This window comes from Amborella trichopoda, chromosome 13, assembly GCF_054954075.1.
Source record: "Amborella trichopoda isolate Santa Cruz 75 chromosome 13, AtrichopodaSantaCruz75HAP2 v2.0, whole genome shotgun sequence".
NCBI classification, from domain to species: Eukaryota; Viridiplantae; Streptophyta; class Magnoliopsida; order Amborellales; family Amborellaceae; genus Amborella; species Amborella trichopoda.
Genome location: NC_142348.1, coordinates 49,589,051 through 49,608,036, shown reverse-complemented (window position 1 = coordinate 49,608,036; position 18,986 = coordinate 49,589,051). Strand labels below are relative to the sequence as shown.

Below are 18,986 nucleotides of genomic sequence, written 5' to 3'. Positions count from 1 at the left end.
ACTTGAAATTTGAAGCATGTGTACATCAAAAATAGGTAAATATTTGAAAAATATCAAAAAAAATATTGTACATGAAATAAAAAAAGTTTTGGGGATATTTTGGTCAACTTATTTTTTACGAATTATTTTTTTATATTTTTTTTAGGTGCCGCTTGATGAGAAGAATACACGTCTAAAATTTCAAGTGATTTGGATTTGTAGAAAAAAAATTAAAATTCAAACACTAACGGATATTCGTGATCGTCATATCGGCCTAAATTCAATATGGACCGTTGGGCTCATTTTTTGCTGTGAACTAATGGGCTTACCCAAGCGTTTTCCTATATATATATAAATGGGTTATTCTAGAATACACCATATTTTGGAAATAAAAATTCATATGTAATCTATATATGCCCAATACACACTCTACATGTGTGCCTAATAGAATAATACTAGGGGATTGAATATACAATATTATTTGGTTTTGGATGGCTGGATCCAAGGTTTAAAAATCGGTGATCCGATTTGAAATCGAGCGATTTGGATTGGGAATGGCCCAAGACGTTTTGGATTAATAAAAAAATAGGGTTCGGGTGGTTCCAAAGAGTAGAATCGCCGAATTTTTTGCAAAACAACCAATTCCAATGATTCTTCACCGATTCCGACTGATCCTTCACTGAGTCAAGCGAGAAAAAAAAAAAAAAGGATGAATAGTTTTTGTTGAATTATGTTTAAAAAACTTTGAAAATTTTTTTTACCGATCCCACCGATTCTTCCAACTCAATCCACCGATTCCTCAGATCCGACATGGGTATGAGTGTGACCGATTCGAGTCACCGATCCGTTTTTTTAAACCTTGGTTGGATCCAAGTGCTTAACTCAAAATTCGCTTTTTAATACTCATCTATTTAAAAGTGGCTCCAAGAATTTCATATCAAGAAATTCCTCTTTTTAAGTCTTTTGTTTGAGGAAGTAAGATACAGTGTGCTCCCATTCGCTATAGAAAGAGAGTCGAATGTGAAAGCAGGTGGCTACGGTGAGTCGTTCAAAGTTTGTGGAATTGGTGGAATGGATCAGGATTTTGTGCTTAGCCGCACACCTATTTAAATGTGGTATCTTTCAAAAAATTCATCTGTGATAGGTTTTGGACTTAAAATTCTACAGGTGGATAATTTCGGGCACTATTACAAATAGTCTATTTAGATTTTTATTTATGAACCATGTCACATTAACATCTTCATAGATCACTAGAGCAAAAGTAGAAGTACATCTAGGGTGACTCAACATGTCTTTCAAATTCCAAATCATCGTTATGGCCAGTGTTTAAAAAAACGCCGAGTCGAACCGGAATCGCCCGGTTCGACTCCGGGATCGCCATGGACGGATTGAATCGGCGAAGAAACGAGAATCGTCCGGTTCTAGAGAGAACCGGACGATTATGTACAGCGACTCGCCGATTCACTGTACGGAATCGGCGAGTCCGTACAGTGAATCGGCGAGTCCCGTGAGGATTTTTTTTTTTTTTTTTTTTTTTGTAATCCATGATATATGTTTTTGTAATACTTGATCGATTTTTTTGTAATCCATGATCGAATTGTTTTTTTTTTTTTGTAATCTATGATCGAATTTTTTGTTTTTTTTTTTTTTTTTTGTACTGATAGAATTTTTGTAATCCATGATCAAATGTTTTGTAATACATGATCGAACTGTTTGTTTTTTTTTTGTAATCCATGATCGAAATGTTTGTTTTTTCTTTTGTAATCCATGATCGAATTTTTTGTTTTTTGCTTTTTTTGTAACCCATGATAGAGTTTTTTGTAATCCATGATTGAATTTTTTGTAATCCATGATCGAATTGTTTTTTTCTTTTTTTGTAATCCACGATTGAATTTTTTGTTTTTTTTGTTTGTCTTTTTTTTGTAATCCATGATCGAATTTTATGTAATCCATGATCGAAATTTATGTAATCCATTATCGAATTTTATGTAATCCATGATCGAATTTTTTGTAATCCATGATTGAATTTTTTGAAAATTTGTGATTTTTTTTTTTTAATCCATGATCGAATTTTTTTTTGTAATCCATGATAGAATTTTTTGAAAATTTGTGATATTTTTTTTTAATCCATGATCGAAATTTTTTTTGTAATCCATGATAGAACTTTTTGAAAATTTGTGATTTTTTTTTTTTTATCCATGATCAATTTTTTTGAAATTTTTTTTTTTTTTTTTAATCCATATTATTCAAAGAGAAAATGAGAGAGATGATGATTCTGAGGCCACCCTATCCCAGCCATATTATTCACATATCGAGTCCCAACAGCAACAGTGTAGGGATGAGCACGACAGTGCAGGTGAGCATGAAGAATGAATAATCTTCGGGGATTTTAGATTGGGAACACAACAAAACACTAACACTCAGGGATTTGGGAATAGTCAGACGCCTGCTAATATCGATGATTCGTTTTTAGATCGAATCAATGAATTGTTAAACGAATTCAATCAATGGCACCAGCGTGACCAAAAAGAACAATAACGTCGTCTATCATTTTATTTTTAGATCATATGTTACTAATTTTATGCTTTATTGTAGTCCATGTATGTTGATATACTTATTCCATGATAATTATATGTTTATCCTTTTGTGTGATGTAAATTAAATGCTGAATGGCGGTTCATGCAGGGAAAGAACATATCAATATTCGCATATTCATTCAAAAACATGAAAATTCTTAATGGAGTACCCTCATTTCTTATTGAATTCCTAAAAAAAATATTTATAATGAATTTTAATAATTTTTAAGGATTTTTTTTAAGCTTTATTCTAACCGATTCACCTGATTCCCGATCCGGATCGCCGATTCGTCGATTCGGATCGGTTTTTTGGAAGCCCGATCCGAGTCACCGATCCGTTTTTTAAACCATTGGTTATGACACTCTATCGGAGGGAAATATCATTTGAACAAGACCTCATTTTTGTAATCATAGTTATCATGACTATACCAGGCTGATGATGCAACCGGTTGGATCATTGGCTGATGTCTTTAATGGTCTGGTTCGGAATATAAATTGGGTTTTATAGAAACCCACTTAAAGCTATTGTTTGATCGGTTTTTGCCGGTCAGTCTGGCTAGGCAACAAAAAAAAGTGGCCAACATTTTTTCTAATATATTACATATAGTATTCATCTGTGTCCTAATATTCTTAAGAAAAGTTGCCAAACAAACTAATTAAATTGGTAGGCAAATCAATTTTGACTAGATTAAACCCGTTACCAATTTTGTAGATAGTCTGATTCTAATCATAGTTATCAAGATTGGATCAGACATGTGGTCCAATTAGTCGGGCATTGGACGGTGTCTTAATTGGCTTGGTCCAAAATAAAACTCTTGTTTGGTAAAAAAACCCAGTCAAAAGCAATGTTTAATTGGTTCAACCAACTAGTTTTGACATGTTCTACTGGCCAAACAAAATGGGTAACTCTTTTCTCTAGTGTATTATATTTTTATTCTATTATTCATATTTTTATTATTTTTAAAATTTGATCAAACCAGTTCAACTAATAGTCGAACAAATTTTGACTGGACTAGTTCTCTCACTAGTTCAATGGCAATCTTATCCTAATAACACCAGTTATGATAAGACGGTTTGTAATTGAACATTTTGCTCACTGTACACCATATTTACTACAAGAAGATACTAAGTTAACAAAAGTCAAGTTAATATTGAGTTGTACAAGGGGAACCACTCCACTTCACTATTGTTTGATGAGTTGATATGAGGGTCGTTATTCATTGTCACCGAGTACGGTGAGTAGAGAGTAGTGTTGGGTCGTGTTGGTACAGTTAAAGGGTACGGCTGAAAGGGCGACAAGGTGATCTAACACTATGTAAGTTGTTTTTCTCATCGACTATAGTACTTATCGAAGACCAAGTACAATAAAATCTACTTGAAATAAATAATTAAAAGTAATTCCCACTTGCTACCACTAATTACAAGTTTTTTTAATCAATTAATAAAACCAACACAATGTTTATGAGAATAAGAAAACATAAGAAATGAAATACTGCAAACTACAAAACAAGATGCTGAAAGATTATCTCAACCAGAATTAGCATACCCCACACCAAGTCTGCTCCTCTAATGGTATACATGATCAATGGTTTATCTCAGATCTATAAAGTATGAGAAAGCCTTGATTACAACCTTTAATCAATATAAGAGCAATAGAGAATATCACATAAACCATAAGGCCTCAATACCTTGCATGTATGGGCCATACCCCCTCTTTACTCCAAGATTAGGGCAGGCCCCTATTTCTAACTCAAGAAATATTTTTCCAAGGGAGAGAGATCTTAAAGAGAAGAGAGAGAGTTGAGAAGTGTGGAGACTTATGGGAGATAGGACCCTCTATTTATAGAGTTTTCAGAGGTTAGGGTTAGCCATCTTTAGGGAGATGAGATCCTAACAATTAATTAGAAGATACCTGTGGGATGAGAGATTTGAGTCATCCAATCTTTAGATCGGCCATTATGATTCAAATAAAGTGCTAAAACTTTATACTTCAGCTTCTTAAACTTAATCCCATCAAATAAAGAAATATAAGAAATATTATCAATCATATATTAATTTTTTATAATCATCTTACACATGATATGTTGATTAAAATCATTCTCTTTAATTTTAAATCCTTCTATTCTTGTTTCAATCAAAATATCTGCAAAATACTTTTTATAAATTTTTTCTTGTTTGATTGTTTCGATCCACAAGGACAGAAAATTAAGAAAGTCCTCCATTAGGTGGGGAGTGTCAACCATGGGAACCTTATATTGGCCCCACGAGCATCACAATGGTGAACTTAGTGGGCCACTATGGGCCCTCTCAACTATTTATAAATTATAAAATTATTGAAACAACTTTTCGTCCAGGCCAGGGGCGGCGCCGGCTTAGTCCACCGTTGGGTTGGGGTTGGGCCCAGGCCTAGTCACTAGGAATTTGCGTAGAGCCTAGGTTGTTTCTTAAACAAAATTTTTGGGGCCCAGGCCAACCGAATATTGTCCAGCTCGGAACCTAGGCCGTTAACAACCTTCCTTAATGCTCCAGTAAACCATTAGAGAGTTCCAAAAAACGAAAAACTCAATTTTTGTTGAGACCCTGTGGACCAATGTTATTAACTTCCTTGCGCTTTCGACGAAGCACCCTCAGGTGAAGCAATCCAAAGAAGGAAGCCTAGTTTTGGTTTGTTGTTTGCTATCGTTAAAAGAATAATAATTTTATAGGACCTTTCCCACCTGTATGCGCAGGATCCTAAATGATTATTATTAATAATTAATACTGATCTCTAAAAAATAATTATCACGTAAGTGTGAAACTTGACTTTTTTTAATCTTTGTATCAATTTTAATGGATATCCAACACACGAGAGAGAATCCTATAAAATCATTTTTCTTGTTAAAAAAACGCAAAAATATTCAAAACTCAGTCTCCCTAAATATGCAAATGAATGCCACGTACACAAAGGAGTATGAAACACGTAAAGAGAAGGCCCTACCACGTGACCAACTTTGACAACCATGAAAGGTCAAAAGTCAAAAAAAATTACTGACATTTTTTTAATTAAAAAATACTATTCAAGTACCATGCTGCTAGCCTAATCATAATTATCCAAAAAAGAAATTGTAACCATAATCAACAATCGGGACTATTAATAAATCAGTTTATCATAAAATAAGAAAAAAAATCATTTTTATTTAAAAAAATCAGATGAAAAAATCGGATAAAAAATAAAGATTGACAAAAGTACTTCATATAAAAATATCACCAATATATCGGACTAGACTAAAAAATTTGAAATAAAAAAATCAGATAAATACATATAAAAAAAATACACCACATCAAACCAACTTAAATACATATCAAAAAGAATGGGGGAACTGCTACAAAATTCGTGGTAGGGGTTGAATACTTGTGAGTGGGAGGTAGTGGAGTGCCACAATTCCTCTTCTCATGTTGTGAGTCTCACAACATATGCATATGCATATGCATTCGATATCGATGTGCAACTATACCTCGTATTTTCAGGATTATGGAAGGAACTTATACAAAACTAGGTTTACGAGCAGTAAGAGCATCGAGGTTTCAAAGATAAACCACCAGCTCAAGAACAAGATTCTTGCAAACAAGGTTCGTTCTACTCCTCATTAAGGTTCATGTTTGTTATTTTTTTTGTAATTTTTCAATGGGGTTTTTCTCTATAATTTACAGGTTTCAAAGCTTGAGGTTCTAGAGATATAAACATGGTTTTTTTTTCATTTTTTTGGGTTTATTCTGTAAAATCAGCAAAAGATTGTGGTTCAATGGAGTTTTCTTTGTAATTTGCAGGTTTCAAAACTCGTGGTTCTAAAGAGAGAAACATGGTTCTTTTTATTTTCTTGGGTTTTTCTATGTAAAATCAATAAGAAATGTTTTTTTGGTCCCGTTTTATTCGTTTTTCCAAAAATCATGTTTTTTACGGTATTATGAAAAATACACATATTTCTTATTAATTTTTTCAAAAAAGTTCTGTTTTTTTAAAAAATATCTTTTTTTAAAAAAAAAAAATCGGTGATTAATCGTTGATTTGCTAACTAAGATCCTAACCGCATTAAAGATTGATAGTATTAAAACAAGTTTTTAAATATTTTACTTATTATTGAGTGTAGTAATAAATTTATATACTATTAATTTTAAATTTTTTCTTTTTTAAAATATTTCTTATTTATTTTATAATATATATATAAAAAGTGAAATCTTCGTTTGAATCAATCGATGCACCAAATTGTTTTATTTTTTAGATCAAAACGAACGTGACATTATTGTTTACAGTTTTACACCAAATTGTTGGGATACAGATGGAATGATGATGAATATTGGGTGCTGGGGACCATTTTCCTATCACCATCATTTGTGATCCCACACGTGAAAATGCACGTCACCAACTCCGCATCGATCTTATTCCCGCAATGAAATCATTTCATTGAAAGAGTGCTCCCTCGTGGGCGGCGTGCGAGTCTACCACATGCGATCTGATATTCAAAATTAAGCTTTACACTAGTACAAAGCTACAAAGACAACCCAAATAAGAGAGGAAAAAGTTTATATAAGGATGCTACTTTATAATGTAGAACTACGGATGCCCTTCAAAAATCCTAAGAGCTACGGATGCCCCTCAAAAATCCATTCGAAAAGATAGTTTTAATGTTGAAAAATTCGATCATCTTGGCATCAAGATCTATGATTATGAAAAATAAAAAGGTTTGAAGTTTTAAAAACAATGCATTTTACAATATATTATCTACACCGACCATTTTCAAGATTTTCATATGTTTATAAATCTACTTGATTTTAAGTATTTTTTAATTTTATAATTATATATAAAAATAGATTTTGAGATAATCCTAAAAACATTTTACATCAAAATTATATACCATGATAATATGTAGGCCAACTGCACCAGTAAGAGAATTATTTCATTCTCAATGCAAGAATGCCATGTGGGTGAATAAACACAAGGGAAATGTTTACATCAAGTGAGCCACTGACCATTTAATCTAGATCCGACAACTTAGATTATTTTATTTTAAATGTTTTTTTATATACTTCTGAAACTTTCATATGTTTTAGTCGTTTTATTTTATTGGAAATATTGTTTTTTATTTTTTATAGGTACGAGTTCAAGAAAGGATCGGACGACCAAATCTTGGTGTCAAAATGTTTTGTATAAAAAGATTAAAAATAAAATAATATTGAAGGTAACATTGTGATTGGGGACGTCTAAATCTGTGCACTTAAAATGGACGGTTGGATAAGGTGAAATATAAAAGAAAAAACATAAAAAGCTTGCCCTAAACGAGATTAAAAAATCATTCGATGGTCAATAGAAGATTGTTGAACACACGCAGAGAGAGAGAGAGAGAGAGAGAGAGAGAGAGAGAGAGAGAGAGAGAGAGAGAGAGAGAGGTGATGTGATGTAATGTAATGTGACACAAAGAAAAGCCAAAAGATCATGCTCCTAAGAGAGCATTTACCATAGTCAATCCTTCGAGTATAACTTTGTTGTGGGGGTAATTTTAGGATCTCAAATTTTATAGATTAGAATTGTATGTGTCAGTGAATGGGGTTTCAGAGTTGCATCTCCGAATGCATCAAACACCCATCTTCAACATGGATATTGAAAATGTGTCCTCGCTTAAAATGCTTTCTTCGCGACTCTAACGTATATAAATTGCATGTGACCTCATTAATCCAGATTTAGGAATGTTCATGTCACAATGTCATGGGAAAATAGTGTTTGATTTTTAATTATTTTTTACAAAAATATTTAAGCTGAAATTTGGGTCGTCCCATCTCCTTATTCGGACCCACCTATCAAAAATAAAGAAACAAATACTTTTCATGAAAATAAATTACCCAAATGCCCCAAAAAGTTTAAAGGGTATTTTGTAAACTTTAATAGTAGAAATTATTCTTTTTATTATTTTTATCATTTTTGTCCGTGTCAGATGTATATATGACCCAAATTTTCTTGCAAAATAATTTACATAATTAAAATTTAAAATAAAACTCTTTGAATCATCAGATCAAAAATTTGACACTCAAAAGCTCGCTTGTGATATTGTGACTCAAGCCATCTTAGTTATCTACTCAGTTTTGATGGCTAAGATAAGGGAGTCTCATATACTATATATATATATATATATATATATATATATATATATAAATATATATATATATATATATATATATAGGTGGGGTCATATGACAAGCTTTCCCAAACTTAAATGTATAATGTTAAAAATATATAAAAATATGTCAGTTTAGTTTATTTTATAGATAATATTTGGGGTTCATATGCACCATGGTTGATATTCTCGATCCCTAAATTGTTTTATCCAAATTTCATCTCAACGATGGGATGGATTTTGGAAAGCGACGTGTGTATATATATATATATATATATATATATATATATATATATATATATATATATATAAATAAATAAATAAATGTTGAGGGGAACATAAATTTTTTTCTTTTAAAAAAATAGATGAGTCAATGTACTCATCAAAACGTACTCATGCTAGAGATGTAATCTCCTCAACCTAGGATCCATCAAGAAATATCAACTGTCACACTCTATGTGGCTCATATGAAAATTAAACACACATTGGTGGATGGTTGGATCCAAGTGTTGAGGGACGAAATTATAGCTTTTCTTCTTCTTCTTTTTTATGTTTTGATAAATCCCATCCATGGCAAAGTGGATCTCAAAATTTCTCATGGAAAATTTCCTTTTCGTTACAACTTTTATCTAGGTATTAAGTATACAATATGCTCCCAAAGCAGTCCACCGTACTGTCCGATAGAAAGAAATAAAGCAGTTTTGAGTTTGGCAGAAAACTAAAGCAAATAACACGTGGACATAAGACCAAATTACACGTGGCAATCTTTGGGCAGGGTCAATTACCAAATGAGATCCCATTCTTTCCGAAATTACGAACACCCACCCCCACCACTAGCCACGGGTCTCTCTTCCAACTCACCAAGGCTACTCCCAATTGGTGAGGAGCAGCCATGGCAGCGCCACCTCAATCGGCGGCGATCCCCTCCCAAACAGACCTCCATCACCTTCTCTCCGCCCATGCGCGTGGCCCGTCTCCGCAACGCGCTCTCCTCCTCTTCTATGATCACATGCTTCTTCACAGCCCTGCTTTTCCTGATCGTTTCACCTTCCCTTTGGTTCTCAAAGCTTGTACTCGCCTCCGAGACCTGCCCCTTGGCCGCCAAATTCACGCCACCTGGTTAAAGACTCCGCACCTTCATCGGATTCCCTTTGATCTTCACACTTGCAACACTCTTCTCCACTTGTATGCAGTGTGCGGCGAGTTTGGCAATGCGCACCAACTCTTCGACCGAATGCCGCAAAGGGATGTCATCTCCTACAATGCCATGATAAGTGCCCATGTCCGCGTTGGGAATCTGGCCCGTGCTCGCAAGCTCTTCAATGAAATGCCTGAGAGAGACTCCCAGTCTTGGAATTTTATGATCTCGGGCTATGCCACTGTTGGCCTGGCCGACGAAGCAACTGAGCTCCTCAATCGGATGCCTATGCCTCTGAAGGGGGTCTTGTCTTGGAACGCAGTGATCACTGCCTATTTACATGCTGAAAGGTTCCACGAGGCGTTGGTTGTGTTCGAAGAGATGCAAAGGGCCGACATGACGCCTGATAGCTTCACGCTCGTGGGCGTGCTCTCGGCCTGCTCCCACCTCGGAGCCCTGCAACAGGGGAAATGGGTGCATGCCTATATTGAGAACCATGATATCGAGCAGAACTCATACATTGGTACTGCACTTGTTGATATGTATTCCAAGTGCGGATGCATCCACGAGGCCCTCCGAGTCTTCCGAGACTTACCCCAAAAGGATGTTAAGACTTGGAACTCGCTGATCTCAGGCCTCGGAATGCATGGTTATGGCAGGGAAGCTCTGTGTCTCTTCTCGGAGATGGAAATGACAGGGTTAAAACCCAATGAGGTGACCTTCCTGGCCGTGTTATCGGCGTGCAGCCACACAGGACTGATCAATGAAGGCCTCTGTATTTTCGACGCGATGAATCGGGTTTATGGATTAGAGGTAGTGGCAAAGCATTATGGCTGCATAGTTGATCTTCTCGGACGGGCCGGACGATTGGGAGAAGCCGAGGAATTGATAGAAAGGATGCCTTTGAAGAGTGAAGCAAGTGTGGCGTGGGAGTCATTGTTGGGTGCATGTGGGAGACATGGCGATGTGGAGACTGGGGAGCGAGTGGCGATGAGGCTCGGAGAACTGGACCCCGCCAACAGCGCATGCTATGTTATGTTGTCGAATGTGTATGCGAGGTCCGGGCGTTGGGCTGAGGTTAGGGATGTTAGGAGGAGGATGAGGGCGAGAAATATTGGGAAGGAGCCGGGTTGGAGCTCGATTGAGGCCAATGGGGTTGTTCAGGTGTTTTTAGCAGGAGAAGGAAGGGGTGAGATCTTTCACAATTTCCAGGGGGCAAGCCTTCAGCACTGTTCAAAAAATCAAACTGGGCCAGATCGAATCACAAAAACTATTTAATGAATTAGTTTATGGGTGTGGTTTATATATGGTTGCAACTTTAAACAATGCAATTAAGGCGCAACTCTAAAATTTAACATAATATGTAATTTTGGTGTAAGGATTATCTCAAAATCTATTTTTATATTTAATTATAAAATTTTAAACTCCAAAAGTAGTTAAAATCAAGTAAATCTATAAACATATGAAAATCTTGAAAATAGACCGTTTAGATAATGTGTTGCAAGATGCACTATTTCTTGCACTCAAAAAATATATATATATATATATTTTCATATTCTTACATCTCGATATTGAGATGAATAATTAAGAAGTTTTTCAACATTAAAACAACCTTTTCAATGGATTTTTGAGGCGCATATGTAATTCTACATTTTAAAGTTGCAATTTTATATATATATTTTTTTATTTTATATTTATAAAATAATATATATAAAAAAAAAAACTATACAACATATCATCATCATAGCTTTTTTCTAATTAATTGGAGTCTATTACACAAATCTTGGTATATTATTTTGCTCTATTTAAGGTGAGGCTATAAATCTCCATATCTCATGGAAACTATTTAGTGAGCCCATAAGTCTTCATGTCTTTTCGAACTACTTCCAACTACATCATTTTGAGTTTATTTTTTACCATTTTGAATCCTTCCACTTGAGCTAACTCGCACCTTCTAACAGGTGATATACTGGGTTAACGTCACACATATGCATCCCACCTAAGTCTACTATCTCACATCTTATTACATATTGGTGTCACACTTTAACTTTCTCGAATGGATTCATTTCGGATTCTATCCTTTCTTGTTTTGTCATTCATCCATCTCAACATTCTCATCTCCGCTGCACTCATTTTATGGATATATTATTTTTTGTCCACCCAACATTCCGTCCCATAAAACAAAGCCGGTGTCACATTTGTCCTATAAAACTTACTATTTAGCTTCATTGGTATACGATGATCGCCTAAAATTTCAATTGCACTTCTCCACTTCGCCCACCCAACTCTAATTATATACGCGACATTTCAATCAATCTCTTCATTTTCCTAGATTATCGATCCAAGACATCGAAAGTACGATCTTTTTTGTACTTCTTGACTGTCGCTTATAGCTATTTCCTTGTCTCTACTCCTATTATTGCTAAAATTACACTTCACATAGTTTGTCTTAGTCCGGTTAATTTTAAAACAATGGGATTTTAGAACATCTCTTTAAAGTTCTAATTTTGTGTTGACACCGTTTCGAGTCTCATCCATCAAAACTATATCATCTCTGCAAACAACATGCACCGCAATATCTCATCTTACAAGTGCCTAGTTAAGTTGTCCATAACTAAGAAAAAAAGGTACTGGATCAATGCTTATTCTTGATGTAAACTGATTGTCACTGAAAAAACATATATGTATGTAAAAATAACAATATATAATATTTGAGTAACTGGGTCGGATATGGTTCGAATCCACTTGGATGCAGATCCAATACAAATTAAAATTTGGATCCCAATTTTGGATCTGGATCTTACCCTTCGAATCCAAGTCTTAGGTCTATACCGGGTCCAAAATTTGGATTTCAAATCCAGACAGGGTAATTCTTGACCCTAGAACGATGGATATTACGATAAATTTGGAGAATGCAGTTAAGATGGGTAGCGGAAAATTGGAGTGGAAGGTAATTCGGAACCTTTGCCATTAGGTACAATTAAGCATAAAAAAACAGGATTATGCATAATCATCGAGGAGGTTCGGGATTATGCAAAAAACAGGATTCGTCAAAGTCTAATGAAAAAATCGCCTAGTCTTTAAGTTTTGGGATGCATCTCATTTATTTTTTGTATGAACAGTAAAAAAAAAATCACCTAATTTCCACTTTTTGTTGTATCATTGAAGGTTATGCAGAGATATTTTTTAAAGTTGAATCTGGCCGATTTCACCGATTCTGAATCACGATGGAATATTTGGGTACCTGTTTAGGGCACCACGGATCTGTTTTTTAAGGAAACTGGTTTAGATGGTGGGCTCAATAAAAACCGCACCTCAGCTTTACTGAATATAATATTAGCTCTAAGCTGGGTGGCATTGCTAGGCCCAAGAAGAAAACTAAACTTTTTTAGCTGGCAGGCACGGCCCCTCGAGGGGGACGGGAAAAAAAGACAGGGCAGCATTGCTCACATTAACTCTTGGTATGATACAAAGAGGCGCATTTAAAATGCAGTGATTTCCAAGCATTTATTTGCGTACTAGCGACATAAAAGTGCGAAATGAGCGCTAAACAAGCATTTATTAACGCTCTGAGATCAAATCCAGAGAGCAAATCCCCAGGCTTCAAAACGTTGCTCGTTTCAGCGACGTAATCGCGACCGCCGAGCCAAGCTTTGCCGATGAAATTTCCACGTCGAACGAGTCGTACCTCAAAAACAACTCCGCCAGGAAAAGCCGCGCCACCATCACCACGAAATCTTTGCCAGCGCACTGCTTGTTATTTTCGGTCGTGTCCTCCGTCTCTTTACCGTTCGACCATAACAAATAATTCAGCATCTTTTCTCCCTCTTCGCCCATGAACCGCTTCGCAACGAACTCCTCGGGTCGGTCGAAAATCAGCGGATCACGAGTCGCAAATGGCTGGTACCCGCACAGCATTTCACCTGCCCGAACCCTGAAACTGGAAATGTGCGAGTCGATGATCAGGTCCTTCCTAGCTCGTCCGTACTGCGTAGGCACCGGCGGCTCGATCCTCAGGGCTTCGTAGACGCAGGACTTGACCAGGGGCATCTGGGCTAGAGCGGCGGGGCTCAGCCCCGACGAGCTGTGCTGGCTTGTGGCCTGGACTGCAGCCCGGACCTCCTGAGCCAGCTCGCGGTGCAGGGTTGCGCCCGCGCGCCCTACCCACTTCATGAGGCCCGGGAGGACTATGATCAGGCCACCCCAGGTGTTGAAGCAGGTCGCGAAGAGGAGGTTATGGGAGGCCTCCACCCGGTCGATCCCCAACTCATCGGCAATTTCCAGTGGCTTCGTCTTCGAGGAATTGAAGAATTTGAAGAGACGTTCATAGTCGTTCTTCACCAGGAAGGTGGGGAGGCCGGTCGTGCGGAGCAGCACCTCCTCGATGGGCGTAGGCAGCCCGAGTGAAAGAATCGGGTAGAGTTGGAACGCGACCCACTTCTGGATTAGAGTCGGGGCGTCTTTACCAAGCTTGTCCGGGCCGGGCTCGGCGGGGTCGTGCCCCAGCAGCGCACGCGCCAGGAAATTGAAGCACGCCTGCTGGTTCGGGCTGTTAAAATCGGCTTTCCCATCGGCCGATAATTTGTCCTCCACCTCGCTGAATAGCTCAGTCATGGCCGTCGAAAACTCGGGCACAATACGGTTCCGGCTTGCCTCCAACACGCCGAACAAGAACCGCTTGAGGCGGCTGTGACTCGGTTCTCTGACGTCCAAGTAAGAAAGGACTCGGTAGCCGCCCGTTAGCTCTACAGACGGCATATAGGTGCCCGTAAAGAGGTCCTTTTTCTCGACCTTCTCGTTATCGAAAAGCACCGGAAAACTGACGCCGTCCAACAGGACGATGCAGCGCGGATCGGAGGCGATGGGGGGACCCGGGGGCATATTGGTCCGATAAACGGTGGACTGGTAACGCTGCATTCGGGATTTGAAGAACTCGTCACGTCCCTTAAAGTAATCGAGTCTGTCGCTGATGGGGCCGAGTATGGGGAGGCCGTAGCTGCCGGGAATTTCTCTCGGGGGTAATTTCGGCGCTTTCGTGGAAAATCTAGGGGTTTCTGGAGTTACGGATGCGGAGATCAAAGGGAATTTTGTTGATTTCGCCGAAACTATGGGGATTTCAGGTGTGACAGAGGCGGAGACCAGGATTTTTGGGTAAGAAAGGGCCATTTTCTCAGGGGTTAGAGAGAGATAGAGTGGCCGATAAAGTTGCAGAGGAAAAGGGTAGAACCTTTTAGAGAGAGAATACAAACAATAATTTTAGAGAGAAGAAAGTGATAAGTCAAGAGCAAATGGCAGTATGCAGAGTGAGTGATCGACTGGAGGACAACCACTGCTTTATATAAACATTTTATTTTCACACTCTTTTACGCGTTTAAAAACAACTTGGGGCGTGGGCCATTAAATTCATCTCCACGGCTGAGCCATGACCATTACGCCGTATTATTATTTATTTGTTTTGTTAGTCACGTCGAGGTGTACACCTTTCAAGTGTTCAATAAATTTTTTTTTCGCACTAAAATACTGTTGAATTGTAATATAAAAAAAAAAGATATTTTTGATCATTTAGAAAGATCGAATAAATATTTTTATAATAAAAAAATAGCATTCTAGTAGTAGTTAAAAGCATGTAATGCATTTTTTAGGTGATGCTTTTATTTCTATTAATTTTTAGTTTATTTTTTATTAATTATTTAAAATACTTTTAAATAAAAATTTATTATAAAATAAAAATATCTAAATGTTTAAAAATATTGATCAGGATCTACACTATAAGTGGTGTAGCCTAATAAAATTATTTATTTATTTATTTATTTTTTCTAATCCACTTCAACTCAGATAGGACTAAGGCCAGATCAAGGCCAAGATGTACTTGGACCGGCCCTATGGAGACTTGGGCTACACAAGGTCTAAGGCCGGCTCTACTTAAAAGAGCATGCTACACATCTACTCCATGAGAACTCTTTTACTATGAAATTTTTGGGAAGCACTTAGGAATCACTACAAGATTATTCTAAAAAAAAATAATTTAATTTTGAGTTTGCTCATACCTAGATCTTGCCTTTCAAAAATTGGACGAACTTTGTTCAATCTTGATAGATTATTATTTTTAGTATATAGAAATTTCAATTCAAAAATTCTTTTTTTTTTTTTTTTTGAAGGTTAATCTATTTGTCGAAGAAGGGACGCCCCCAAAGCTTAGAGTCCTAAAATTGCTCCTATTTTGGTTATTACACGAGGGGGTATATGGACAATATATTCTACTAGGAGTACAAAATATTCTTGCTAAAGATAAAAATTATAGAAAAACAAGGCTCGCCACGTACTCCCTTGGCCATACTCGTCGGTAATAAATCCATGTTATGGCTACGAATATAAGAAATTTTGGGTGGACCCTTGAAACTTAAGTGCCTTAGCTGCTCCTTTCCGGTGGACCCTGGAAACACGTTTTATGCAATGCAAAGGAAACGCTGATTAGGACAAGTTCAAATAATTATTTAAAATGTTTTGAGGCCATATTATTTTCAATATGCCGTTTTCTTTTAATGTTTGTGCACATGGTTATCTTCAATGTGCGGCTTTCTTTCAAAGGAGTTTTGGGGAATTAGAAAAAGAAATTTGGGTAATCACTTCTTTCGATTGCCTTTCAAAACAGGAACAACCCTTGAAAAATTTTACGCATATTCACTGGAAAAATAAAATAAAAACAGAGGTCCGCAATTTACATAGAGTTACAGTGCGCATTAAGGAGACTATGTGATATAAGGAGAAATAGTAACAAAAATAAAAATTAAAAAGGATGGTGAGAGATTGGGGTCTACAAGAAAATCCACTTGAATTATTTTTTTTGAGATCAAATTCTTTACTCAATCACTAATAATCTTTATTTACAAAAAAAATTGACGTTTTTCCTTTAAATACACGTAAAAAAATAATAAATAAAACAAAACAAATCTACAAATCTCTATCTCTCCTACCTCCTTTTCGTATGACAGACTGCGCTTGGGTGAATGAACAAGTATGGTAGGGGGCCAAGAACACACCGATTAAAATGTTCAATTGAGCTCCGACATGGTTTACGGCCATGGCGCACGGAATTAGAGATATTGGATGTCATAGTGATAGTTTTTCACTTCCAATTATGGGATCCAGCCCGTTCACACGGCAAACTTGTGCATCATTTTATCCTAAACCGGTTTTATGGGGGCACTCGTATAACCCCTGCACCCGCATCAAATAGCACGTCACGTCGGCCACTTGATGATCTTCTTTGAGAGTGTGAACCTTCAATGGATGTTTAACGAAATTTAAGCGTTCGATGTGGGACAATTTGTCCCATTTCTCCCGATTTCCTTTGAGAATTACATCATAAAGTTTAACTCTCTCTCCTATACCACTCCTCGACTACCTCACTCTCTCTCTCTCTCTTCCGTCCCACCTCAGGACCTCAAATTAGAGCCTACCTTTAAATAGTATCGTGAAATGTAATTTTAATATTGAAAATTTTTGTAATAGCCTCAAAATATATTTTTATTTTTATTTATAAAGTTTAAAACTTTAAAAATAGTGTAGATCGACACATATAAAAATTTGAAAATCTTGAAAATTGATGGTCCAAAAATACATTGCAAAATACATTATTTCCAAAATTTGAAATCCATTTTTTTCTCATGTCCATGCATCTTGATATCAAGATGTTAAATTCGAGGATATTTGGACATCGAAACAACCTCTTCTAGTGAAATTTTTGAGGTAGTGTCGAATTTGATTGCTTAGAGCCTCGGCTCTATGTAAATTTTTCCCGTATTTTTATTAGATGCTTAAGGACTCAATTGTCTTTCTTTTTTAAGAGATCTTGGTCATTTTGTAAAGGGTGCGGTTTGTATAGAGCCTAGGCTCCAAACAATCAAATTAGAGCCTACCTTCAAATAGTATCGAGAAATGCGGTTTCAATACTGGAAATATTTTTGACAGCCTTAAAATATATTTCCATCTTTATTTATAAAGCTTAAAGCTTCAAAAATAGTGTCGATCGACATATCTATGAAAACTTGAAAAGCTTGAAAATTAACGGTCCAAAAATGAGTTACAAAATATACTATTTTCAAAACTTGAAATCTATATTTTTTTCATGGTCATGCATCTTGATATCAAGATGATCAATATGAGGATATTTGGACATCAAAACGACATCTTCTAATGAAAGTTTTGATGTAGGCTTAAATTTGATTGTTTAGAGCCTGGGCTCTATATAAACTTGCCATTTTGTAAAATATAGGAAGCAATTACGTTACTTTTGCCACGTCCTAGGGAAATAGATGCTATAATCTTTTGTTTGTATAACATGCTCTTATCATAGCATACTATATTCTTATTCTATGTAATATGATACCTTACTACATATACATGTACATAATAAATATGAGAAAAAAGTTTATATAAGGATGCAACCTTATAATGTAGAACTGTGGATGCCATTCAAAAATCCATCGGAAAAGGTAGTTTTAATGTTGAAAAACCCTTTGATTGATCATCTCACATCAAGATGTATGAATATGAAAAATAAAAAGATTTTAAGTATCAGAAATAGTGCATTTTACAACATATTATCCACACTGTCCACTTTCAAGATTTTCATATGTTTATAAATCTACTTGATTTTGACTATTTTTGAAATTTAAAATTTTATAATTAGATATAAAAATAGATTTTGAGATAATCCTAAGAATATTTTACATCAAAATTATATGCCATGATAAACTTTGAAGGTGCACCTTACCGCTACACCTACGGATGCATCCGTATGCCAACTACACCCTAAATATAATGTTTATCCTAACCAAGCTCCTAACTTGAAAACAATTTCTTGATTGACACTTGTTACCAAACCGGTTCATGTTTTATATATAGAAAATTGTTGTTCTATTTAAAACAATTTAGACCAAAATAATTGCCTAAGTAGGACCTTAAATAATATCAAGTAAAGATATATAAATATTGTTCATTGACTTTAATGTATCTTTATAATACCTACAAATCATAATTCTTTTACATGTCATCTTTACATAGTGATATTTTTTATTGGGAAAATATATTTGTGGACTCTATTTTTAACTTTCACTTCTCAATTTTAAAATGTATCCGGTGACA

General features: G+C 36.0%; 2 protein-coding genes across 2 annotated transcripts; one reads left to right on the top strand and one right to left on the bottom strand.

Annotated features, from left to right (window-relative positions):
* Positions 1-9,233: 9,233 nt before the first annotated feature.
* Positions 9,234-15,148, top strand: LOC18446003 (pentatricopeptide repeat-containing protein At4g18840). The gene has a single exon (XM_088856785.1). It carries the CDS (start codon positions 9,594-9,596, stop codon positions 11,115-11,117), a length of 1,524 nt encoding a protein of 507 aa, XP_088712911.1. The 5' UTR covers positions 9,234-9,593; the 3' UTR covers positions 11,118-15,148.
* On the bottom strand, positions 13,263-15,003 carry AOS (allene oxide synthase). Its single transcript, XM_006856130.4, has one exon. The coding sequence runs from the start codon at positions 14,754-14,756 to the stop codon at positions 13,443-13,445; it is 1,314 nt and encodes a 437-aa protein (XP_006856192.2). The 5' UTR covers positions 14,757-15,003; the 3' UTR covers positions 13,263-13,442.
* Positions 15,149-18,986: the final 3,838 nt, after the last annotated feature.

What these genes read in the sequence shown, in the direction of transcription:
- LOC18446003 (XM_088856785.1), top strand. Translation starts at nt 9,594, where the DNA reads ATGGCAGCGCCACCTCAATCGGCGGCGATCCCCTCCCAAACAGACCTC.
- AOS (XM_006856130.4), bottom strand. Translation starts at nt 14,756, where the DNA reads ATGCAGCGTTACCAGTCCACCGTTTATCGGACCAATATGCCCCCGGGT.